Source organism: Dendropsophus ebraccatus, chromosome 4, assembly GCF_027789765.1.
Source record: "Dendropsophus ebraccatus isolate aDenEbr1 chromosome 4, aDenEbr1.pat, whole genome shotgun sequence".
NCBI classification, from domain to species: domain Eukaryota; kingdom Metazoa; phylum Chordata; class Amphibia; order Anura; family Hylidae; genus Dendropsophus; species Dendropsophus ebraccatus.
The window spans coordinates 130,497,274-130,524,826 of record NC_091457.1 but is presented as its reverse complement, the minus strand read 5'-3'; the positions used below and the strand labels follow the sequence as shown (position 1 = coordinate 130,524,826).

At 40.2% G+C, this 27,553-nt stretch overlaps 1 protein-coding gene across 1 annotated transcript in view; it reads left to right on the top strand.

Annotated features, from left to right (window-relative positions):
• CACNA2D3 (calcium voltage-gated channel auxiliary subunit alpha2delta 3) overlaps positions 1-27,553 on the top strand; it is a 636,447-nt gene that overhangs the window by 254,783 nt on the left and 354,111 nt on the right. The window contains exons 6-9 of the mRNA XM_069967934.1: positions 9,572-9,703; positions 12,144-12,204; positions 12,320-12,470; positions 21,434-21,508. Coding sequence (XP_069824035.1) covers positions 9,572-9,703; positions 12,144-12,204; positions 12,320-12,470; positions 21,434-21,508 — 419 coding nt within the window. The remainder of the gene's footprint in view (positions 1-9,571; positions 9,704-12,143; positions 12,205-12,319; positions 12,471-21,433; positions 21,509-27,553) is intronic.

The following is a 27,553-nucleotide window of genomic DNA, read 5'->3' as shown; positions in this document are numbered from 1 at the left end:
GAGAACACATAAACATTTGCCCAAGTTTTTGGCTGCTGAACTACCACCAACAGCTTAAAGCAGGCTAGAGGAGGATGAAGAGCCCTATGATACAGTAAAATTCAATAGATCAATATGTACAAAAACATAAAAAAGAAGACATTAGGTGAATAATATTCTAAAAAATAAAATAAAATTTGTATATGTATTTTTTTTCCCTTTTCTTTAAATTGTGCTCTGACAAGATCTTTGCAGTAAGAGTGCTGAAATTCATCACTTTTCAATGAATACCTTCTACTACAGAATGTGAGCTTATTGTGAATTGCTTTTCCCCTCTTTACCCATAAGTCATTTTTCTTTGCCTCTCCGTGTCAGGATCTGCATGTGTGAGTTTCACATCCCCTCTATTCTTTCAGTCGTGCATCTCCTAACCAACTCCAAGAGTGACAGCTACTAAATTGGTACAAACATCCACACCACTCCGGCGCAACATTCTTTATACCCCTGTCAGTGTTGTTTTTGACAGGGTACTTTTATTAAATTTTACTGATAGAATCAGAATTCATCTTGGCAGCAGGTAAGCACAGTTTGTGGAAATAATTTATATACTAGAAGTAATTTAAAAAAGAAATACAATTAGCACAGCAAAAATGACCCTAGTTATACCAGAAGCAACATATGAGCATTTTTTTTCTTTTTAAAATAATATACTTTTTTTTATGGAAACTCAATAAAATAATCACATTGCAATGGAAAAAAGATGCCCAAAGTACAACATAAGAGGACAATAATACACATGGGAATTAGGCATGAAATATAATCAATATCCCACACATGAGAAACATCTAAAACAGTTATATTCTTCATTTCAATAACTTGACTACTGAGCAAATGCTCCTAACTAGACACGAGCTGTTTACTAGTTTTTAGCGAATATTTGTGAACTTCACGAATTGAATCACAGTGAATCACATTTATGTGGCATGTAGGTAGCCATTGTAGGTACAATAGTGGGTCTATTACAGAGGCTATGTTCACACTACGTAAAAGTACGATGGCAACAACAGCCATACTTTTACCGCGGTGGAACAATGCCTGTTGTTCTATGGGATCCCGGCCGGAGCGTACACACATCATGTGCGCTCCGGTCGGGATCCCATACGCCGCCGCAAACAACTGACATGTCAGTTTTCTGTGGCCAGAATTCAGTGAATTCCGGCTGCAGAAAGACCTGTCAGTTCACACAGTGAAGCGAGCGGCTCCGGCCGCTCGCTTCACTGTGGGCTATGGGAAGCTCTGATGCGGGCGCGCGCTGATGCACCCGCATCAGAGCTCTGCGGCTGGGGTCACAGAACGGCCGGTCTAATACGTAGTGTGAACATAGCCTAAAGGTTCAGAAAAAATAACTATGCTGTAACAGTGCCAAAAATTGGAAACTCTCAAAGGGTCACAAATGTCATTCTTCAGCCAGTCAATCTTCACATTTTCTCCCAGGACAGCATTGAACGTTAGTGGATCAGCTGCGTAAAACCAAGTTTTTTTCCCAGGACAGCAGTAGACTGTGGATAAGGGGGTGTTTTAGCAGTCTCCAGCTTGCTTGAACTGGCAAGGGATAAACCCCTCATGGGGTATGGGAGTGACCATCCCTCCCTCGCTTTGGTCACTCACATAAAACCTTCACCCTAAGGCCATGTTCACACGGCGTATGGGAACGGTCGTTCTGTGACCTGGCCGTGTCACAGAACAACTGGTGTCAGAGAAGATCATCTTGACTGGTACTGCAGTACTGGCCGAATGATCTTCATTTCTGTTGAATTGGCATGCGGGCGCACATGTGAGCCACACTCTCCATTGTGTGAGCTGACATGTCTTTGCGGCCGTTATTCAATTACTAGTAGCCGAACAAAACTGACATGTCCATTTTCTGTGCGGCCGGTTGAAATACACTCCGGTCGGGATTCCATTAATTCAAATACAACGTATCTTTTGCATTAATCACGGCCGTTGTTGCAAATTGCAACTATTACCATAATTTATGAAAAAGATACCAGCACAGTGGCTCAGTGGTTAGCACTGTAGCCTTGCAGCGCTGGGGTCCTGGGTTCATATCCCACCAAGGGCAACATCTGCAAAGAGTTTGTATGTTCTCTCCGTGTTTGCGTGGGTTTCCGCCGGGTACTCCGGTTTCCTCCCAAAACATACAGATAGGTGAATTTAGATTGTGAGCCCTAATGGGGACAGAGAGCAATAATTGGCATAACTATGTAAAGTGCTGCGGAATCTGTGTGCACTATACAAATAAAAGCATTATTATTATTATTATTACCTTGTGTGAACATGGCCTAATGATGCATTCACATGTCGCTCCAAGGCTGCTGTGTAAAACCTTCAGCGGATCAATATGCCAGTCAGTACTATGTTAACTTCCGGAAATATGCTTGAGAAAGGCTGAGTTTTAGATAAAACAGTGCGCAAGAGGTTGTAAATTAAAAGGCAGAGTTGTGCAGTTGATGTACAGCTCCTGCACTGTTTATTTGGATTCTTCCACACTTTAGAGCCCAGTCTGGTGAGACGTGCACACTTCTGTTACTTGGAATTTACAGCTGTCTAAGAACAAAAAAAAAAAAAAAAAAAGCTGATGCTGTTTTTGCATTTGGATTTGGTTCATTGACACTGTAGTAATTGCAGCTGACCAACGGAGTAGCTTCCTCAAACGGTACCCGCAATCGTCAGTCATCACACATTATGTGCCAATTGGTGACCTGGAAATTGCCTTTGGCTGTCCAGGCAAGATGGGAATTGTAGTTTTGCAACAGCTGGAGAGCCAGAGGTTCCCCATCCCTGGGGTAAATGGTCCAAAGTCACAAAACAAATGTATAAAGCCAAGGTCACCTATTTTCCTCAAAAGTAGTGCTGAGCGAACTTAGCGAACTGTTCAGGTTTGGCAAAATTTTCTCCAAAGTCCAAACATAGAATTAAAAGATCAAAAATTAATACAAAGTGCAATCGAAAACATATGGTTATGGTACTAGAGTCACCATGGATCTTAATGGTGTCTAGAACATTTGAGGTTTGTTACTTAGTGTACAGTATTTTGAGGCTTTTAGGTTGTGTGACAATTTTTCCAAATGGTAATGGTATAAAATGTAACTACCCTCTACACATGGCTGTGAATGGGGTAATGTTGGATCAGATTTACTAGGCTAATAATATTCACATGATTAAGTGGTTTTAGGTTTTATGAGAAATGGATTCACACCTACTGGTGGTCAAGTTTCCGAGGGGGGGAAAAACACACGGAACGTTGTGTCATAAAAACTCTGCTTGAATTTTACTGATATGTAGGCTCCAGAATAATGTATCAGAACAAGTAGATTGGTCCCATTTGTACCATTGTAAAACATATAAAACCGTGCAGGTGCTAGTGGGCCCATCCGTAGAAAGGGATGATGCATAATCTCCGAAATATGAGGTTCTCCAGCTTTCTGTACAGGGTTTACATTTGTGACCATGAACTGTTGAAATGACTTGACCCCCTGTTAGCCCTGGCAGCTAAATGAAATGTAACACCCTGAAACTTTGCTAACAATACCAACTTTTACAATACCCAACTGCTAACTCAGAAAACGCCACGCTTCATTTACCTTTTAATTTTCTGTTTTGCTGTGTCCTTGACGGTTCAATGACAAAGTTATTTGGCTCTCATGGAAAGAATTGGACAACAGAGGGGCCAGCAACACCTGCAAGTTACTGGGATATAAAACTTTCCGATAAATAAAACAAATACAGGCCCAATAAGTTTTAACTAGGAGATGACCATCTCTCACTTTTCTTAGAGGAAACCGGAAAAGTTTTTTAAGGTCTTTTTTACATGGCTGAATTATGGTGCCCATAAGAGTTTATGTGGCCGCGGTGTACCACACAAAAAATATTTGTGACTTGTTCCATAGAGTCTTATTAAATTTGTATGTGCAATGTAGAGCACTATATGGTGGAATGTTTGTGACTCCAATCACTGATAGATTTTTTTCATACTTCATTCGAGGACTGGTATTCAATTTTTTTTTTTTTTTCTATACTAGAGCTCGGAGCAGGCATAAATCAGACAATACTGTAATTGAGCCAAGGTCAGGGCAGGCAAAGTTCTCTCAATGAGTAGGATGGTCGGTAGGCTGCAGGTTGCAGCGGATCAGACAAGGTCAGGAAACAAGCCAGGCTGAGCCAACAGATGTGTAGTGCACCTTTGCACAAAGAGGAATCTAGGAACCTTATTGCTTATGCAGAAAGCAATGGGAGAACGCTCCCTAACGTGTATCTGTCTTTGCACACAACTTGTGACATGTCAAAAGTTTTGCTTTGTTAGGAAAACATCACTGTTCAGAAAAAACAAATGGGAAGAAACACAAGATAGCAAACTTCACTTTTTTTTTTTTCTGTTAAAGGGATTGTCCAGCGAAAACCTTTTTCTTTTAAATCAACTAATATCAGAAAGTTATATAGATTTGTAATTTACTTCTATTATAAAATCTTAAGTCTTCCCATACCTATAAGCTACTATATGTCCTGCAGGAAGTGTTGTTTTATTTTCAGTCTGACATCTCTGGCTGAGACAGGAACTCTGTCTCGATTTTATATGAATCCCCATAGAAAACCTCTCCTGATCTGCACAGTTCTTGTCTCGGCCAGAGATGTCAGCAGAGAGCACTGTGTCAGGCTGAAAATAAAACAACATTTCCTGAAGGGCATTCAGTAGCTAAGTATGGGAGGACTTGAAATTTTTTAATAGAAGTAAATTACAAATCTATATGACTTTCTGATATCAGTTGATTGGAAAGAAAAAGATTTTCACTGGATAACCCATTTAATCATCTCTTTCCCGAAGCCCTGTTGACTTATAGTGGAGCCACAGGGCGAAAACTGCTTTAAGCCAGGGAATGAAATGTGCTACCGTGCGCTTCTTCCGTCTAGTTCTCCTGATTGGATGAGTTCTGAGCACTCCAACTGTTTGTTTAAAACTTTTGATATGTTTCTACGACATTTTTTATTTATTTATTTATTTTTCCCAGTCAAATTTTGTATTAAAGCAGTTGTGGGTGAAAAGACATTGGAGAGGTAAGCAGAACTTTAGTATGCACTGGCTGTAAATGAGGCTGGCAGCCTATGTGAGCATACTCAATAGAGCGACAGAAGTGCAGGAAATGGCCATGACCCCCCCAACATATATATATATATATATATATATATATTCTAAAACTAACGTTTATATTATTCTTACATGTAGCTCTCTTTTCCAGCATGAACTAGCTTTTCACCTTCTCTAGTGCCCTTTGGAGTCATTGTAGTTCACATCACATGCACCTAGTATATGGGAGACAAATATTACTGCAGGTTATAAATGTTTTAAAAACAACCTCATAAATGTTGCAGCCATTAGAAGGGTCCCGTCTTCCTCATCTTTATGATGGATATACTGGGAAATTCTCTGTCACAGTGTTCTGTGTAATAATGAATAATGAATATTATGTCTACACTCCATATATGAAAATATTACTTGTTAGATTTGGTCTTCCCTTTATAATATTAACTTGATTAATTGGAACTAATCCTATTGAAGTAATGGTCAGACTATGTCAACTAAAACGGGGCCAGATCATGGAATTATCCCAAAGGCCTAGTAACAGATTTCCCATCTTGCGGCAAAATAAACAGAAACGGAGCCAATAATTAAGAATAAATTGTCTCCAGTGGATTTTGAGTCACCTCGCATAAGCGGAGTCCATTTATCTCCCAGCGCTCGTTCCAGTACTTTACAAAGAACTGTCAAACATTCCTGATGGGTCTTGGACGCAGCAAAAATGTTAGATATCTGCCCTAGAACATATGCTTTCATTTGTATCCTGCAATATTTACAACCTAATGCACAAGTGAAACTCACTAAACCAGTCATACAAATTTTTTTTAAGTATATATCCCTGGAGCTGAATGATAAAAGGAGTTATCTGCTGGTTCTTATACTTAGGGAATTCATGTTTGTAATGTTCCTAAAGGAAATCCAAATGTCCCAACCTTTTTTTTAGAGAACTAAAATTAACTATTATGGAATAGTCTAGGTATAATTCCCTGTTCATGCCTATGACAATCCAGTGTTTGCATACATAGTAAATCTATAAGCCATGTCCGATTCATGTTCCAAGAATCTAAAATCGAGCATTGGATTCCAAGGCCGCACAACACTGGCCGTTTTATAGGTCTGTGCAATGCAAAGCAGAGTTCTTCTCATGGCAATGCGATATGTGAGAAAAGAAAATTGTGTGATGTGTTAACATATCTTTGGAAAAAGCTTTGTTTATTTTCTTATAAAATCTATCAGTATGATCTTAAAGAGGACCTGTCACCCCCCGCGTCGGGGTGACAGGCTCCCGACCCCCCACTAGAGCCCCCTATACTTACTTGATCGCACGCGGGCTCCTGAGATGAGTCTGCATTTACTACAGCCAGCTCTCTTATCAAAATGGCTGCTACAGACTTTCCTCCAACGCAATGACATCTTGTGGCCAAATGCAGAATGTCAGTTTGAAACCATAAATCATACATATTCATATACACAGTTATATTCCTCTGGTTAAAGACAACGCAGCTGTTTCACTATCTCACACCTCCAGGACATACAGCAGCCTATAAGTACTGGAAGAATTGAGTGTTTTAAAAAGAAATGATTTACAAATGTGTATACATTTCTGAAACCAGTTGATTTGAAAACAATTTTCTTTCTCTGGAGTGTCCATTTAAGTGGGGTAAGGAGGGACCTGGAAGGAGGGCTACTAAAGGATATTTGTGCTGGCAAGGTTGGTTTGGGAAGGTTTAAATCCAAAAAGGGTTGACAGTCGATAGGGTGTCTCTTACAGACAATAAAACTTGCAGAAGGTGGGATGGGGATCACTTGAAATAGTGAGAGGCGAGGCTGTTGTGAAGGTTACCCAGGCAGCTTTTATCAGTGGGCTGGCATATGCATGAGAAGCAGTGAAAACGTTTTTTCTCAGGGGAAATAGGGTGTGTCACACAGTAACTCCATTCATGGTCCCTTAGTACTGGTTTTGGTTCATCCTATTACACATACAGGACATTTACATTGACCATCAATAACATTAAAGAGACTCTTTCAGTAGGTTAATGTTGTCCTATCTTAGGATAACATAAACTACATAGTTCTGTGCAGCTGATCCAGAGATATCCTCCTGAATAATATGGACAGTAAGTAGTCCTCTCCATTATGTGCATGAGCTTGGTAGTCCTCAATATTCATGAGAAGCAGATAACTCTGCCCACCAGCTGCTGATTGGCAGTTATCTATCCATGCTGTGTATAGGCAGTCACCTGTCAATGAACAGTTGGAAGGCAGGGGTTGGAGGGGTGTGGCAAGAATCCTATTCTCCTGCATATTAGGAGAACAGCTGAACAAAATGATGTAAGTAATACACAAGTCTGGTCAGCATTTCTGTCATTAGTTTATGCTACCCCCTTAAACCCACTGAAAGATTTCCTTTAAAAGCATTGATAGGGTAGTTAAAGAATTTTAAGAACATTGATATCTTATGGCAATGTCATCTGTCAGTTAGAGTACTAGGCAGCAAGTAAATTGTCAGTTCTTGAAGTTGATGAGTCAGAATTAGTCAAAATACACAAGTGAAGACTGGGTCTTCAAAATGGCAAGTTTTGTATACAGAGGTTAGTACCTACTAAAAGGTTTTTAAGATAGGGCAACCAATGAACTGATAACATAGACATGTAATGGATGCCCAAGTTTCATTGATACACAAGCAAAGGGAAACCTAGCTCATCAAGACTTATCCTAAAAAAAACAGCTCCTAAAGTCTTGTGGAGTCCACTTTCAGGTTTTAATAGGTATAATGGGGACCAACAAAATATTAGGCAGATGGTTTTCAAGTTATCTGTGATATTCAATTAATATAGAACTCTGCACTCCCGAGTCCCTACTATTCTCCTCCAGACATCACTCAAGGGTCAGCCTACATCCTTCAGGAGGCTTCATGCTCATGTTCTGTCTGGGTACTAGAGGTAATGCTTTGCAAGTAACTATCATAAGGAATTTACATAGAAGACATTTTGGTCTTATCCATAGTTGCAGAAACTCTTTAAATTCTATGTTATTTAATGGGACTAGGAATAAGGGAAGTGAGCAAGCAACAATACCTTGCCAAATAACCATTTTAAGCTAAAGTCAATGATAAAAGTGAAGTTTTATTATCCTTCCCATATTTACATATGCATATCACTTGTTTGTTTGCTGAGGCTCGCTCACAGCTAAGCGCTGGTGCCCTCCAGTGGTTACAATGCCACCACACGACCTGCAAATGCAAATATGATTATGTAAGTGTAAAACAAACAAAACAGTGAATCAGCATCTATTTTCTAAGCTTTAATTTTATCTAAGTACTCAAAATCTGTTACTTCGTAATCCTGAGCAAAAGTTACACACACTATTGCACAGCCATGCTGCTATCAGTGCGAAATCAATGTATTAAGTGATTGCAGATAGAGAAATGCAGTAAATGTAGAAAGCAACACAAAAAGTCAGTGTGAAAGTTCACAGTTTTCCTTAATTGATACAACTATACAATGTTTACTTAGTTCCCCAATACCGTGCTCAATGTATACCCCTATATCCAGTATGTATGAACTAATGCTGATACTGTTTAATGTTGTATGCCTCCATTTACAATGCAGCTATTTGGTGATTAATTAACCCACACTAAAATGAATACAGTCACCCCCAAAAAATTTTTTTACCACCGCCCACCCCAGCAAAATGAGGGCTGCTACCACCAACAGTTTATGCTGCCATATACTGTACAAGTAATGCTGCCATATACAGTGTGATTTATCCTGCCATATACTGTACAAGTAATGCTGCCATATACAGTGCGATTTATCCTACCATATACTGTACAAAGAATACATATATGATACAAACAATGACATCATATATAGTACAATTAAAGGGATATTCCGCTCATACATAACTTTTCATATGTTGCTGCCCATAGTGAGACCTTTTTTAAGTCACCTTCCCCCGGTTACCAGCTTCTGCTTTCTGCTGAAGGCACAAAATAACTGTGTGTGAGCTTTTCTCTCCGTCTTCCCCTCCTCCGCCCTCCTTTCCAAGATGGTTGATGTACAGTCATGGGCAAAAGTTTTGAGAATGACACAAATATTATTCCTTAATGCAGCAAGTCAATATTTGCAGTGTTGACCCTTCTTCTTCAGGACCTCTGCAATTCTCCCTGGCATGCTCTCAATCAACTTCTGGACCAAATCCTGACTGATAGCAGTCCATTCTTGCACGATCAATGCCTGCATTTTGTCAGAATTTGTTGGTTTTTGTTTCTCCACCCGTCTCTTGATGATTGACCACAAGTTCTCAATGGGATTAAGATCTGGGGAGTTTCCATGCCATGGACCCAGCTACCATATACTGTACAATTAAGGCTGCCATATACAGTAAAATCAGTTTTGCCATGTACAGTACAATTGTTTTTATTTAAGTGATGATCTGTATCTTCTTTCATTTCAGATCCTGAAATAGTTAATGGAATCTATTGGTCGGAGTCTTTAAACAAGGTCTTTGTTGATAACTTTGATCGTGACCCTTCCCTAATATGGCAATATTTTGGAAGTGCAAAAGGATTTTTTCGTCAATATCCCGGTAAGGAATTTTAATTCAATAAATGGGAATTAGCAGCTAATGCTGACATATATCCATGTTGTTAGTTGCCTTTGTAGACAATTGTCTTACTTTTTTAGATGGATTTTTATCCAAGTGACACTGGCGGAAATAAATGGAATGTGATGTTTCTTTTTGCCCAATGCAACTTGATCTGAGCCAGAGGTTCAAAGGTTTTATTGGTCAGGGTCTAGGGGGAACATTTATCACCTATTTTTTTAATAATCTATCTGTTTTGTGTATTTACCTAAATATTTGCATAATCCGGGATTTGCACCTTATTTATCATGTGCACAAAAAAATAAAAATCTGCATCTATTGGTGCAAATGTGTGGTCTTGACCAGGTGAACACATTTTACTTGTTTAGATAAAAAATACTGTGCGCAATTGTCAAAGCTGTGAGCAATATTTGATAACTTCACCAAGCACAGGGAAATCACTTCTATTAGACTCAACAATAAATTTTCCCCTAAGTGTTCAACAGAGCTTCCGCGTGCTTCTTTCTCTGCTCTGTGTCTATGACCCGGACAGATCTGATAGACTTGCATTGGAAGTCCCTCTAGACACAGCAGTATTGGCAGCAGGAACAGCCTAGTGGCCAGCATCATAGCAACGTCCGTTGCTATGCAAAGGACGGTGTTTTACGTTGTTGGAACATCGTCTTTAAAAAATCTACCACAAAGAGTAAAAATCTACTGTTGAGAGTTTCCTAAGGTTTTGGAAAATGTGCCCCTTTATACGCAGAAATTGTATTCTCTCTCATATGTCAATTAGTTGTCAAATAGTTGTATATCTCACATATTGTTGTGATATATATATATATATTAGGGATGAGCGAACTTTTCAAAAGTTCGGTTCGATCCGGCGAACTTTCGTGAAGTTCGGATTTGGCCGAACCGAACCTAAAATAGTGGGAGTCTGATATGGTATAGTTTAGTAATAGGTTTAGTTGCAGTTGCTATTACAATGAAAAAAGTGGGGGAAAAAATCAAAGTTCAAAAATAGTGAAAAAAAATTAGCCAAGGTGTAAGTGATTACACGGGACATAGGACACAAAGTTCCTTGAACCCAGTAGGGTTGAAAACAGACATTTGACAGTGGAACCAGCAGCAGTAAAAGCACTGTATTGGACCCAGTGTGGAGGAGGGGGAGGGGGAGGCAGTAGCACTCGATTGCAAACAGCCCAGTATGGTTAAAAAGAGACTATTTGAGGAGGAGGCAGTACCTGATTGTTCTCAATAATACTGGCCTGAGTGCAGGCTATTCATGGAGGAGGATGGTCAGCCTTAGAGTGGTGGCCTGGGATTCCTTGCTGATGATGTTGGTTACCGCACTTTCCAGAATACGGATGAGTGGGATGATGTCCTTGATACCTGCTCACAGAGTCGCGTCCTCAAAAGGGATCAACAATTGGCACGACATGTTTGAAGAAACCTGTGCACTATGAGGTTTATCACATGTGCCATACAAAGTGTATGACTCCCTGCTGCACTGCAGAGACAATGTTCCTCCCATTGTCGGCTACAATACTTCCCTCCGTTAGTTGACCTGGGGTGAGCCATTCATATATCTCCTTCTCCACCCTGATGGTCCAGAGGAGCTCCTGCCCACTGTGGCTTCGTTCACCGAGGCTCACAAAATGGAGGACAGCCTGAGAGCGCCGGGCCTGACATCGTTGGTAAGACATCGGGGCAGGTTGGACTGTAGTCAAATTGGTGGATGGTTGCAAGCTGGTGGAGGCAGAACTTGTGCAGAACTGGCCCCCTCAAGCGTTGAGGAGGTGACAGTGGCAAGAATGGGCTAACTTTTTGGTGGTCTTCTGGGGGAATGTTGACCCAATGGGCAGTAACAGACATGTACTGCCCTTGCCCATAATTAAAGGACCAGACATCAGCACTGGGGTGCACGGTCATGGACACCAAGATACCCAATGAGTCGCCAACATTTTTCTACACAACTGTGCAGTGATGGGACAGGCGATGGGACAGCTGATGGGACTTTTTTTTGTTTCTGGGACAGTGATGGGACTTTTTTTTTATTAACTTGTTGTTGCAGCTAAAAGGGGTTCTTCTATTTTTTGAACCTGATTTTAAAGATATGAACTGATTTTACCTTAATAAATTTGATTTGAAGTTTGAACATTGAAGTGGCTTTCCTTTGTCTTGGTTAATACTCACAGACAGCTGTCACATTACATTTTTGATTAGGCAGCACCCAGGTATATCTGAGGAGACTAATTTAAGGTCTCACCCTAACAGGGGTGACTTCACACATCTTGATATTCACAGAAAACCAGGATACAAGGGATTATAGGAGTAATAATCCCTTGTATCCTAGTGTATTCTGTAAAAAAAAGGACAATTTTGCGTCTCTGTTGTAATTTTTTTTTTGCTTTTGATGTTTTTGGTTATATTTTCTCAGGTATTAAATGGGAGCCGGATGAGAATGGCGTGATTGCATTTGACTGTAGAAACCGCAAATGGTAGGTAGAATTTCTCAGAACGTCCTTAACAAGAAATAAAAAATTTGTAGTGACGGTGCATGAACCATAAGACAAAAGAAACAACCATGTAACTTTTTTTTTCTTCTTTATTTAGGTACATCCAGGCAGCTACCTCCCCGAAAGATGTAGTGATTTTGGTTGACGTAAGTGGGAGCATGAAAGGCCTCCGTCTGACAATTGCAAAGCAAACTGTATCCTCTATTTTGGACACCCTTGGAGATGATGACTTCTTCAACATAATTGCCGTAGGTTGCCTTTGTTTCTATGTCTTCTTTTTTTATAACTTTTCTTTTGGTTCCTTTTAACCGGTTGCACCTGGACCCCTGCTGGCGGTCCTTGAACAATGTCAGCACTTTGAACGCACTTATTTCAGCATTCACTTGTTATTAATTTACGAGATGAGTTGAGCTCTTGTAAACTCCTGCCCAATCACCATTGACAAGCCCACTGGTAAACAACAGGGGGAACAATAGACGCAGCTTTTTCAGTCCATTTCGTGTGATAATTAGGCTCTCAGGTGGTATTTGGAGCCACTTATCAAGCAGCAAGTCTATTTTTTTATATATATATATATATATATATATATATATATATATATATATATATATATATAAGTAACGGTGATGTTGACTTTTTAATATTTTCTTGTTGTAAGAACCATGGAAAGTCAAAAATGTTTGCATTTGTCTACAGCATATTCTGTTTATTTAACCCATCATTGCCTCTAGTGTGTTTGTTTGTCGATTTGCTTTAGAAATATAATTAAAAAAAAAGATAAACATAAGAATATTAACGGCATAGATTAGTCAATTTATTCAAAGTGAAACTGACAGTACAGTTATGCATATCTCAGTTCAGCTAGTTTCCAGTGAAGGGATACTGCAGAGAAACAGAAACTTTTTTCAATCTAACTGATGTCAGAAAGTTTTATAGATTTGTAAATTACTTCTATTTAAAATACTCAAGTCTTCCAGTACTTATCAGCTGCTGTCTGCCCTGCAGGAAGTAGTGTGTTCTTTCCAGTCTGACACAGTGCTCTCTGCTGCCATCTCTGTCTGAGTCAGAAACTATCCAAAGCAGGAAAGTTTTTCTATGGGGATTTGCACTGTGTCAGACTGTTCCTTCATAACATACAGCAGCTGAGAAGTACTGTAAGACGAGATTTTTAGTAGAAGTAATTTATACATCTCTATAACTTTTTTTTTCCCAGAGTACTCCTTTAGCAAGCATTGTGTAGGTACCTTTATCTTTGTTCTCTGTTCTGGCATAATTTCAGATGTCGCAGAGGTGGGTCTGTGTCACTGTTTGTTCCCACCCCGATCTTAGATTCGTCATCTGTCACCTTTTACCCCCCACCTCTTCCAATAAAGATTGACAAGCTCCGTTGAGGAACTCAGTTGAAATCTCACACATGTGCCGTCAACTTTTTTCAGCACAGATGGAAGTTTTTAACTTAGCCCAAGATTAGCTTTTAAGTTGGTCTAAGACCATTTTTTTTTTTTTTTGCAAAACAGAGAAGGAAGATCAAGATACCTATGCAATACTTGTGGAATCGCTTGTTTTATCTTTAAAGGAGAGTTACACATGTATCCCGCTCAAACGTAACTTTTTATATGTTGCTGCCCATAGTGAAACTAACACTTGCTTCCATACTTGTTTTTATTTATTCAGTCTCTTCCCCCAGTTCTGAGCTTCTGCTTTCTACTAAAGACACAAAAATCTGAGAGTGAAGCTTTCTCTCCTCGCCTCTACCTTCTCAGATGACTGATGTACACAAGACCCTTTTGTCAGCAACTTTGAAGCTTCTTTGTAATGCTGGGAGGGTTAATCTGAGGTCAAGTTGCTGATGAACTCCCTGTGATAAATCCTCCAGACATTAAAAAGTTGCTGCAATGTTGCAGATAGAGACTTGTTTACATCAGCCATCTCAGAAGGGAGGTGGGGAGGGAGATGGGGGGAAGATGGAGAGAAAATCTCACACACAGATGTTTGCGTCTTCAGGAGAAAGCAGCAGTTCAGAACTGGGAGAAGTAGACTCATTAGATACTACCAAGTATGGAGGGGAATGTTAGTCTCAGCATCAACAGCAACATGTGAAAAGCTATGTTTGAGTGGAATATCTCTTTAATGTTAATGAGTCATAGGAAAGGAAAAGTTGTACCATTAAAAAATATCAATTGCCTTACCTGAATATTACTATATTGCTTTGTTCTTGCTGGTTCTGAAGTGGTTAAACCAATACATTTGTGCAGCATTCATTTAAGACATTCCAGGGAGGGCTGGTGAATTGAAGTTTTGATTTTTTTTTTTAATTATTTCACAATTTGATATAACTGCTATATCCTTGTTTCTGAGAATGTATAGTTATTTATGACATGCTTACATGCTTTAGGAAAACACACACACATGTATACGCACATATATATATATATATATATATATATATATATATATATATACACACACACACACACACACACATATACATACATATACACACACATACACATGTACACACACACTCAGGCTATGTTCACACTACGTATATGTACGGCCATAGTGCGAACCGCGAATATTCGCCCGTAGTTTTGAGGTTGATGCGTACGCTGGAAAGTATACGATATACGGCTGCACAGTGCACACTACGTATGAGCCTACGGCCCGATCGTAAACGGACCCGTAAAAAATGAACAAGACCATTGTTTGCGGCCGGAACTGTTCAAATTCATGGCCGTGGATTTACAGGCGGTCTCGTACGGAGTACTTAAAAAATAGCCGGCAATAATGCTGAATGCCAATGCCTCTAATAGTATATATAATAAATTAATAAAACACATTTTCTTTGTAATAAAGTCCCTTTCGTTGTTCAATAATTTAATTCTAATGAATTCATCATTGTGCAATTAAATATACTGTTAAAAAAAAAAAAAAAATATATATATATATATATATCAATAAATGTATATTTCTATATATATTTATTTTTTTACAGTATATTTAATTGCACAAGTATGGATTTGTTTAAATTAAATTATTGAACAACGAAACTGATTTTATTACAACAAAAATGTGTTTTGTTAATTAAATATTAATTAGTACAGAAAGCTCCATTAAGCCGTTAATTCATATTCCCGGTAAATAGAGCATTCTGTACTAATCAATACTTTACTTCAATTAAAACATCAAATGTTTCTTCTAATTATGCTATCACAATAGCATTATTAGAAGAAACATTTTGAATCATATGTGCAATCAGCTGATCGCACATATAAAAGAGCCGTCCGCAGCACAGTGACTTCATTGTGCCGCCGACGGTGAAGAGACAAGATGGAAGAGAGAAGAGAGAAGAGCAAGACATCGGAGAGTGAGTATAAAGCTCTCCCCACCCCCTCCCCAGCACTGCACCCATCCCAGAAAGGAAGGGGGGTCACTTAACCCCTTCCTTGCTAATTTGGGTGCAGTCTGACATCAGTCTGGCCCCCAAGGGGTTAAGGGGGATGCAATGCATCCTCCCTTAACCCCTTGGGGGCCAGACTGTAAGCAGCGATCTGTAAAGATGCTGCATACTGTAAGGTGCACAACACAATGATGAGTGTTGTGCTCCTGTTTGTGTGTTTTTTGTATTTCTCCCTTTTTGTTTTTCAGATATCGGTAGCTACAATTCATCTCTTTAGGACCTGCCAGACAGACATCTTAGGCTCCGCACACTGTATGCTGTATGCTTAGGTCCCAAACTGTATGCTGGGAAAGCTGGTGACCTCCATTATACACTTACATACAGGATGCTGGGAGAGCTGGGTGACCTCCATTACACTGACATACAGGATACTGGGAGAGCTGGGTGACCTCCATTACACTGACATACAGGATACTGGGAAAGCTGGGTGACCTCCATTACACTGACATACAGGATACTGGGAGAGCTGGGTGACCTCCATTACACTGACATACAGGATGCTGAGAAAGCTGGTGACATCCATTTCACTGACATACAGGATACTGGGAAAGCTGTGTGACCTCCATTACACTGACATACAGGATGCTAGGAAAGCTGTGTGACCTTCATTACACTAACATACAGGATACTGGGAAAGCTGGGTGACCACCATTGCACACTGACATACAGGATACTGGGAAAGCTGGGTGACGTCCATTACACTGACATACAGGATACTGGGAGAGCTGGGTGACCTCCAATACACTGACATACAGGATACTGGGAAAGCTGGTGACCTCCATTATACACTGACATACAGGATGCTGGGAAAGCTGGGTGACCTCCATTACACTGACATACAGGATACTGGGAAAGCTGGGTGACCTCCATTACACTGACATACAGGATACTGGGAGAGCTGGATGACCTCTATTACACTGACATACAGGATGCTGGGAGAGCTGGATGACATGTAAACTTTGGCACGGGGGCGGGGCTTATCGCGGGGGGGGGCAGCAGGATTATCGGGATATATCGGGGCTCCCTCTGTGCAGGATTCCCCCACCAGATACTCACCTGTCACCCTGCAGCCTCCAGCTCCTCTTCTTGGTGAGTCCTGTCCTCTTCTGGCTTCCGGTGCAGGCAGCCACCTGTCATACAGAGGCTGACTGCACAGGAAGCCTCTGTGTCTCTGCCCCGGATGCTGTTTCCTTTAGCTGTGCCTGCGTACGCACAGCTAAAGGTCGCTCTGGCCAGGGGATCTAGAACTTAGATTCCAGATCCCCCGGCCAGCCCTGAGGATGCGGGGGCTGCGGGCCGGGTACTGTCGGGTGCCGCAGGGTGCCCCCTAGCTGTGGGCACCCCGTGCAGTGGCCCGGCTCGCCCGGCCCTGCATGTACACACATATACACACGTACACACATATACATGTTACTAAGTTACTGAACAGTTTTCGATCTCAAACTATTTTATGCAAATCTTCTCCACAAACTATAAAGCGCAGATACTAGAAATGCCTAGTAAGGTCAAATATCTCCCTTATTAATCTTTAATTAGCCAGTGCGTAATTACACAGGGCATTATTAGTGAGAGCCATAATTACATTATGAGAACCTTCTATCTCCTACATTTATTTTATTTCTGTAGCAAAGCTAATAATCAGAATTTATATGAAATATGTTGTTTGGGTTCTAGCAATTACTTATCTGGCTAATTAAGGTGGCTAAAGGGCCAAATGTGATGGATGATTATTATAATTATCAGATTCAGACAAGTCACTAAGGAAACAATGGGCCTCGTGCACTGTATAATAACTGTCCCAGAGGATAGTGGCCTTATTGCTCATAACAACTATTCCGGCATATAACCCTTACTATTGCCACTGACTCTGCTTCTAGCTTCTAGCACAGTGAGCGGTAACAGCTAGAATGTCAGGCAGCATTTACTACAGTTATTGTATATAGGAATATGATTGGCTGAGCGGCCTGTCACTGCATAGACCAGCTTATAATTTTACAGTAAAGACCAGTTTATAATTTTACACTGATTATCGAGCCGTATATTAGGTACTTGCTTACAGCCTTTGCTGCATGATGATGGAGCTGCTTATTCGGTTTTGTAAGGAAGGGGGATACTAGCAGATTGGCGCTTGCTTATCCAGAAAATTGGCCAGTGTAAGGGCCAATTTACAAAGAGAAAAAGAGGCGGAATTCCGCAACGGAACTTACCACCATGGAATCCCTCCTGCCTCAGTGTCATACAGTCTGTCTATGGGAGGGCTTGTGTGCCTCCTCTCTCCATGCCTCTCGGCTCAAAGAATTGAAAAGTCAATTCTTTGAGCAGAGGTGCGCAAGCCTTCCCATAGACAGACCGTATGACATTGAAGCAGGCGGGATTCTGTGGCAGAAAATTCCGTCATGGAATTACGCTTCTTTTACTCTATGTGAACTGGCCCTAATACGGCCCTTAGTCCTTCAAAGATCCTGTGAAGTCCTTCAGACAGGAATGAGGTGGCTACTTTAAATTTTGCCCATATTTTGCAGGAACAAGGATGACACCATTGCAAACCTAGGTAGGCCTCAGTAACAGATGGCTAGATGTTCCTCCTACTCTTGGTTCAGAAATAATGTGCAATACAAACATAATAAAAAACAATGCAAATTCACATTTTGGTGGCCTGGCAATAAGGCAAGTTGTGATACACCATACCAACCATTGCAAAAAAAATAAATAGAGAGTCACCACATAGTCCTCATGTTTTTTATTCCATTTCTTCGTAAGTGGCAAAGTGGATTTTGTACTTACAGGCACCATTGTTTGGATACACATAACTACCGTCTCTAAGCTAGAACTTGTACATATAGCAAGTAAATGTAGATTTATCCAGCCATCACTTGGGTCTGAGGCTAAAGATCCACTACTTTAATATAAAGTATAATTTAAAGGATTCTAGTATAGATTGAACTTTTATTATAAGCTTTAGCCATGGACTCTATAGCGATGATAACTCATTTCACAGGGGATTACAGATAATAGAATTTGCCCTCTTCAGGTACCAGATTCAAGCTGCAGGATGTTTAAGGAAAATTGTATCCATTTAAAGTGATACTTCTCCAAGGGGGATGGGGAAAATCAGAATTTTTATAATGCCGACTCTCGAAGAAAATCCATAGAGAAAAATGCTGTTTGGAACGTTTGGTCTCTTGGTGGAGGTTTTTCCGGTTCTCTGTCACCCAAGGTACAGGAATAAAGCGTAATGATTAATGGGCCGCTCTTGTAATGCATAAGGTCAGATCAACAGTGCATGACAAACAGCGACAGAACATGAAAGAGACATATTCTCCATTCCCTTTGAACTAAAACACCAAATCATGCAGTAAATTGCAGCACTGAGTTTTATTATAGGACGCTGAGTGTTAACTTCACCATCTGTATAGCGATGGGACAATGGATTTGGAGCAGTGGAGGTCATGCATTCAATAGAAAATGCTTAAGAGAAATGGAATATTTGTGTTCAGAATCCGCTGCAGGTGGAGGAGGCCACCAATTTGTGTTGATTTATTTAGATTTGATTGAATTCTTGGAATTCTTGATACACAAGGGTGGTAGAACTACTAGAGGGATGTGAGTACATGTAAATATGGGGACTTCAAGAATACAAGAATTCACCAGTAGTTCACACTTTGAAGCTTAATTTTGCATTGGAAGCCGAAGAAAAAATATTGCTAATAGTCCTAATTATAAATCTGCAAGTTTAAAATGTGTGTGTACTTAGTTCCTCTGCAGACTTATATGTTTCGTCATTCTCCCTTCTATCTCTTCACTGTTTCTTCCTAACATACATTTGTTACTAAAAGGAGTTTTTCAAGGACTTTTCATTTTTATAAAAGAGACCAGTTGATACCAAAATAAACTATACTCATCAGCCCTAATCAGCTTCTCCCAGGCCCTTGTGCTCTTTGTGGTTTCCTGCTTCTTGTGACATCCCATGTGTGCAGGAGCTTCGCATTCAGCCAATCACTGGCTGCAGGGGTGACCCGCCTAAGCCAGTAACTGACTGAGCAGACAGTTCCTGCTTTAGTGATGTTGAATGGAAATGGGATCACAAGAGCAGGAAGAAATAGAGAGCACTGAAGACCGGCAGTGGGGAAACACTAAGTTTTTTTTTTTTTTTTACTGCAGCCTTGGGCTTATTTATATAAATATTGTCCCCAGAAAGCCCCTTTTTAAGGGTCAGTTCACACATACAGACTCACTGCGTAAAACTCGCACAGAACTTGCATCAAACTCGCACGAAAGTAGCTGCGTTTTTTGTGGTGTTGAACTTGCCTGTGAAAATCATGTGCAAATCAAAACTTGCATGTAAAAATCGCACCAAACACGCAGCGAGAATACACATACATTGACTAGATAGCAATCAGTATCGCTGTGAATTTATGTGCGAAAAACTCACAGCGATAAATACGCAGCGAGTCTGTACGTGTGAACAGACCCTAAGGGTGCCTTCACACATACGTATCGCTGCGTATTTATTTCTGCGAGTTTCTCGCACATAAATCCACAGTGAAACTGATTGCTATAAAGTTAATGTACGTATGTGTATTCTCACTGCGTGTTTGGTGCGTTTGGTGCGATTTTTACATGTGAGTTTTGATCTTCACAGGAGAGTTTAACACCACAAAAAACACAGATACTTTTGTGCGAGTTTCATGCGAGTTTCGTGCGAGTTTTACACATATGCAGTGATACGGTATGTGTGAAGACACCCTAAGGGTCTGTTCACACGTACAGACTCGCTACGTAAAACTCGCACAGAACTCGCATAAAACTCGCATGAAAGTATCTGCGTTTTTTGTGGTGTTAAACTCTCCTGTGAAAATCATAACTCGCATGTAAAAATCGCACCAAACACGCAGCAAGAATACACATACATTGACTTGATAGCAATCAGTATCGCTGTGGATTCATGTGCGAGAAACTCACAGCGATAAATACACAGCAAGTCGGTACGTGTGAACACACCCTAAGAAGCAGTAGGGACAGATTAAAAGAAATTTTTGTGTGGGATCAGACAACAATTTTTAGGCACCTAGGTTCCCGTGATCATGGGGGTTCCAGAGTTTGGACTTTAACTGATCAGCTAGTTATAACATATCCTGTAGTATTCCTACCTTAACTAACATAGCTAAACTTATGGGACTCATCTAGTTATTTAATTATTATTATTGTTATTATTATTATTATTATTATTATTATTATTATTATCATTTGCAAATAAATTAATTTAGCATACTTGTTCCCTTCTCCTGATATGCTGCTCTTTTCTTCCCATTGTTGACAGCTCGTTGTATAGTTTTCATCTTATAGTAATCTTATGTGGTTAAAAACTAAATCACTTAGTACAGTAAGAAGCATTGTAACAAGAGAGTATTGAATGATTCCAGTATTAACTAGCAGAATTGTGAATGCAGCTCTGGATGACAATCCATCTTCTATAAGTGGATACCAACAAAAATAGTGTGCTTATGTAAACCTTTACATAAAACAGTACAGGTCTGACTACCCCCTACCAAGACAAGGATACAAGTACTACTGTATATACATGGCTGTAGTTCTCAGTTTATTTTAATCACAAATAAAATCTGTATAATTCCTACTGAGTAAAACCTTCAGTATTGTTATGCTGTTATAGAATTAGGTGTATATTATATGTGCAGTACATCAAGTTTTTCTATCTATTGTATTTACTGCGCTTTATTGTCTCTTTTACAGTATAATGAAGAAATTCAATACGTGGAGCCATGTCTGAATGGGACGTTAGTACAAGCAGACAGAAACAACAAAGAGGTAAGAGACTAATTGTATGGAGAAATTGAAAGTGCATTCATTTCTTTCGTGGAAGCCGCATACAAAAGAATTCTATGGAGAGTCCTTCTAGGAAAATAAAAATCCATTTTCAGAGGAATTTGCAGCACCATATTTTTAAAAGATTTAACCATTAAAGGGAAACAGTCATTGTTAGCTGTTGGGTCAGTAAGACACATGGGGGGACATTTATGAAGCGTCCGCCCGAGGCGTACGCCAAGGAGAAGGAGCAGTTTCGCCCCTTCTCCTTGGCGTACGCCTGCCGTATACCCCGCTCACCCGATGAGGGAGCTTGGGGGGGGGGGGGGGCGTGACAAGGCGGGGAGGAGGCGTGGCCTCCTCCCACGCCTCATTTTGCATTATTTAAGCCTGCTTACAGGCCTAAATCATGATCCAAATCTACACCTGCTGGAAGCAGGTGTAGATTTAGTATGCCAGGCGCAGGATCGGGCGCCCAGACGGCAGGATTCACTAAGAGACGTGCAGGCGTGCGGAGGCATTACAGTCCTTAACACTTCAGGGGCTTATAGAAACACCTCTTTGACTCTTCTCACTAGAGAACAAAATATTTTTTTTTTCATGCATTGGAAGCACAGATGGATAAGTATGAAAAGTAGCAAGCTCATTCTGGACCAGACCCCTGACCTCCTATATAAAGATGTTGTTCTGCAAAGCAAATTCCTATCAATTTGTTAAGGAAATTGGCAAAAAAACAAAACGAAATGGGATGGCATATGCTGTCTGGAACGTCACTGGGCGGGAGAAAGGGATTAACCCCATAATTAGCTGGAGGCTCCTCTGTGATGTCAGCACCTCCCCCTCTATGTAAGGCAGTACGTTAATGGAGGCGGCCAGTTGGCTGTGTGTGGAGGAGAGAGCAGGATGGCAGCAGGCAGTTACAGCAGAGAGTGATATAGGGACAGAGAGGAGAGGAATGGCAGAAAATGAATGATTTACTGGGTGGTTGACTTTTTTTTATTGTGATTTTCCGATTTTTGACACTTTTGCAACAACATGCTTTAACAAATTTGCCCTTCTGTAATAGTCCCAGTTAGGCATGGTCCAAACCTGCCGAAGTTCGGGTTCGTATGAACCCGAACGCTCGGCAGCAGATTCCCACTGTCTGCCCGTTCCGTGGAGCGGGCGGATCCAGCGGGAGGAACGCCTATAAAACTGGGATACAGCCTATGGCTATGGCTGTATCCCAGTTTTCCAGGCGGTCCTCCCGCTGGATCCGCCCGCTCCACGGAGCGGGCAAACAGCGGGAATCATTACCGAGGGTTCGTACAAACCCGAACCGAACTCTGTTCGGACCATCCCTAGTCCCAGTATTGTAGTTACTATAGTTTTGGCTGTTTTAATGAAATTTGTTAAAAATCCGATTTGCGAATCTTAACGAATTTGACTGAAATTCGCGAAGCTCGCAAAACGAATTTTGAACTGCTTCACTTATCTCTACTCCTATATAACATCCCAAGTCAGTTAACCCTTCCCTGGCTTTTAGACTAGTTTTTACTAGTGTGCTTGGCATTCCTTGTGCTACTGTGTTATCTTCTAGCTTTCCTGACCCTGGTTATCGTAGCCTGACAACTCTTTGTTATCTGGCTTCCCTGACCTTGGCCATCATGACCTGACCATTCTGTGGCTTCTTATTCTGTACTTCTGCTGCCCATTTGTTTTGACCCGGCTTTCTGACTATTCTCATATTCTTGTTCTTGTTCATCTTGTCTGTGTTCTGTGTTTCACGTGTTGAAAGTTAGGGATTGTCGCCCAGTTGCCCATAGTTGCCTAGGGCTGGATTGGGATGGATATAGAATTTTTGAAGCAATATTTGTATATACTGTAGAATCTATAGTTTTTTTTTATAGTGAATTTTTCAAAACTATTTCCAGAATTTATATGTATTCTACTCATAGACATAGTGACAAAACAGTGGAGTGATACAATGAATTGTATCATCATTTTTTAATGTTATTTTTAAACAGTTAATAAGATAAAAAAAAGACAAGAGTCCATCAAGTTCAATTGGTTTGATAGGTGCTATTATTCCTATTGATAACAAAGCTGTATTTTATGTGATGTACAGTAGGTGTTTTTAGATGGATACCAATGAATCCTGAAGAACTGCCTTACTTTATAATTTGGTCTATCTAATTTCCATCGAGTGTAAACAGGTTCTTAGCTTGTATGTCTACAGTAGCTCTGGATGTTGGGATAATCATGGGTTAAATTCTTAAAAAAAAAAAAAAAGTTTACTTTTTAAATCTACAATCCTTGATACATTCGAAAAACAAATTCCCTTTGTATAACTTTTAAGCACATCGACAGCCTGCAGATGTGTGTGTATTTTTTTTATCTTAAGTAACTTGACCTGACATTGACTGTGTGTCTCGCTGGTGAATTGGCCATCAATTGTGACTTAATGTCCCTATCTCCCAACAACAGATGGATTCTTCCTTGTGTCACACTGATTGATAAGGAAAATACGTGATTTTTTTTCCACTTCTTTCAGTTGTCTTATCTTTTATTTTTCTGCGTATCTTTTTTTGAACATGAGATGTAGTTGTTTGACAAACAGTGGCTAGAAAACCGTACGTGTCCTTTTGGGATAGATTTGTCAGTACAGAGAGAATTCACGATTAAAGAAACAACAATCAATCACCGTATGATGAGCTTATCTAATATATTTTCTATTTCTTTATTACGTTTTTAGAATTTGCAATAAAATTAACAGATAGTATAAATTGATGATACAATTTAATGTATTGATATATTAATAGAAGCTTTATTTATTAATTTTTTTTGTACCTGATCTTTATCTTAATTCCTTCAAGACAGAGCCCATTGATGCACGGATGTCCGGGTCAAATTAATGCAATGTTTCTCCCCGCCTTCTAAGAGCCATAGCGCTTTTATTTTTCTACCTACATGGCTGGTCTGGGTGTCATTTTTTCCGTCATGATCTCTAGTTTTTATAAATATCATATTGTTGTTTTTTTTCTGGAATAATTTGAAAAAAAATCAGTTATCCTGGTGTTTTTTTTTTCCTTTTACGCTGTTCACCGTGTGGGAACAATAATATTATACTTTGATAGATCGGAAAATTCCACATGCTACGATATATAATATGTTTTTTTTATTTATTTTTAATATTTTTATAATAGGCAAGGGGCTATATTAAACTTTTATTGGGAGGGGGGTTTATAAGGTATTTTTTATACTTTTAAAACCTTCTTTTTTAATTACACTTTTTTAAACACTTCGCAGGTCCCCATCAGTCAGTGACAGGAGCTTGTCTTGTCACTGAGTGCCTTAAACGTCACAATTGCTATAGATCGCATCATTTAAGGGGTTAATGACAGTCAGCTGTGGAATTGAAGCTGCCTGTCATTATGCTGGGCTGGGGACACTCATGTGTGCGAGGCACTTTTCACATGCCATTCAGACATATACCGACAAAACATATATTTCCAGAGGCACAGAAAAGTATCTCAATAGACTTAATTTAAGCATACTCCGGGCAAAGGAGGAAAAAATCCATAGCAGACAGGGGGTGGTGGGAACATAATAAAGAATTGATACCCCCCCCCCACTCTGTGCTCTTGCAGCTGTAGCTTCACTGCTCCTGGTCACCCACCTGTCTCCTGGGATCCGGTTTTGTCACAGCACCACAGCGACTACCCTCTCAGCCAATCAGTGACTGCAAAAATGTCCAACCTCAGTCACTGATTACCTGAGTGCCCATTTCTTAGTGGTGGTGGGACATTACAGAATTAGGAGCTTTAGGAGCCTGGCGGGGTACCTTGAGTGGTGAAGCTGCGCTGCAGAGGCATGGGGATTGGTAAGTATAAGTAGATTATGTTTATTATGTTCCCACCACCCCCTGCCCTACCCAGATTTTTATCTTTACCTGGAGTACCTTACTTACCGTACTTTAAGTAGCGTGGATGCATGCTGTAGCATCAACAGTCCCAATGTTGATGGATTAACATCCAAAAACAAACAGGGTCAGACAGTGAAATAGGTGAAAATCACTTCAAGGCTTATTCCATAAGATGATACAGTGAAATGTTTTTACCAAAAGTGGTCTTAAAGTGACAGTCACCCCCTTTGTGCATTTTGACATCTATACACAGGTGTAAAGGGTAAATTTAGCAGTTTTCATACCTTATTTTATATCATACGTCATGGTGCTTGTTCAAGTAATAAGTGTCCTTTTATCAACTGCAGATTGTATTAAGTGGGCGTGGCCTCGCGTCATTAGCACCACTAGCCCCGCCCACAACGCAACAGTTGCCCCCGCCCTCTCATTGGCCATTGGAATAGGCTGGCTGAAAGGTCTAGACCCCACCCCCTTTACGTCGGCCAACCAATGGGCGTCAAAGGGGGCGGGGCCAACGGTGGTGCTAATGCCGCGAGGCCACGCCCACTTAATACAATCTGCAGTTGATAAAATACACTTTTTACTTGAACAAGCACCATGATGTATGATATGAAATAAGGTAAAAACAAACAAACGCTAAATTTACCCTTTACACCTGTGTAGAGATGTCAGAATGCACAAAGGGGGTGACAGTGTCACTTTAAGTAGAGTTGATTGGACTTCGGGAAATTCTAGGTAATAGGCTGAATCCCGGAATTCCAGGCGGTATCCGAACAGTCTCCTCCTTCCCCACGGACCAGGAAGGCTTCAGAAATTAAATGCGTCAGGTTCGTGAATACTTGAGTTCGATCTAACCTAGGATTTCCTGAAATTCGATCAAGTCTAGTCTTAAGCTATGTTTCCACTCTGGTCTGGAGCGATCTCCGTGTCTGTTACCTGCTGGGGTCTCCGTCAAAATGGCGCTGATCCCGGCTCGGCGCTCGAATGCTTTCGGCTGCAGCAGTCAAAAGCAAACGAGTGCCTATCTCATTAATCTATGCTGTATAACTTTACAGCATAGATCTCAATTAGAGATCAGAGTGCTAATACTAGAAGTCCCCCAGGGGGGCTTCTAGTATAAGTGTAAAAGTAAAAAAAAAAGTGATGTTGTCAATAAAAAGCCCCCTCCCCTAATAAAAGTTTGAATCACCCCCCTTTTCCCATGTAATAAATAATGTTTGCTATCGCCGCGTGCGTAATTGCCCATACTATTAATTTATCACATTCCTGATCTCGCGCAGTAAACGGCGTCAGCGCCAAAAAATCCCAAAGTGCAAAATTGTGAATTTTTGGTTGCATCAAATCCAGAAAATGTGTAATAAAATGCGATCAAAAAGTCACATATGCGCAATTAAGGTATCGATAGAAAGAACACGTCATGACGCAAAAAATGACACCTCACACAGCCACATAGACCAAAGGATAAAAGCGCTATAAGCCTGGGAATGGAGCGATTTTAAGGAACATATATTTGCTAACAATGGTTTGAATTTTTTACAGGCCATCAGATACAATATAAGTTATACATGTTACATATTGTTTTAATCGTAACGACTTGAGAAACATACATAACAAGTCAGTTTTACCCCAGGGTGAATGGCGTAAAAACAAATACCCCCCAAATAAACAAAATGCTTTTTTTTTTTCTTTCAATTTCACCATGCGTTTATTTATTTATTTTTGTTTCGTAGTGTACTTTATGAAAAAATTTAGCCTGTCATTGCGAAGTACAATTAGTGGTGCAAAAAATAAGGGCTCATGTGGGTTTCTAGGTGGAAAAATGCAAGTGCTATGGCCTTTTAAGCACAAGGAGGAAAAAACGAAAACGCAAACATTTAAATTGGCCGGGTCCTTTAGGGGTTAAAGTGATTTTCACCTACTGGATGTTGTCGGGACTTAAATTTTATTGGATGCAGACATGTCATAAGTAAGGATCACACCAGTTCTCAGTCCTTATACCTATTCGAATTGTGAGTTATAACCAGTGAAGCATGCAGCCATAAGACATAAAACATTGCTGTAGAGCAACCATATAAAAATCTGCATACATTTCCTAAATCCAAATACAAAAGTCAGAGTCATGGCAAAACTTAGGGATAAGTCAG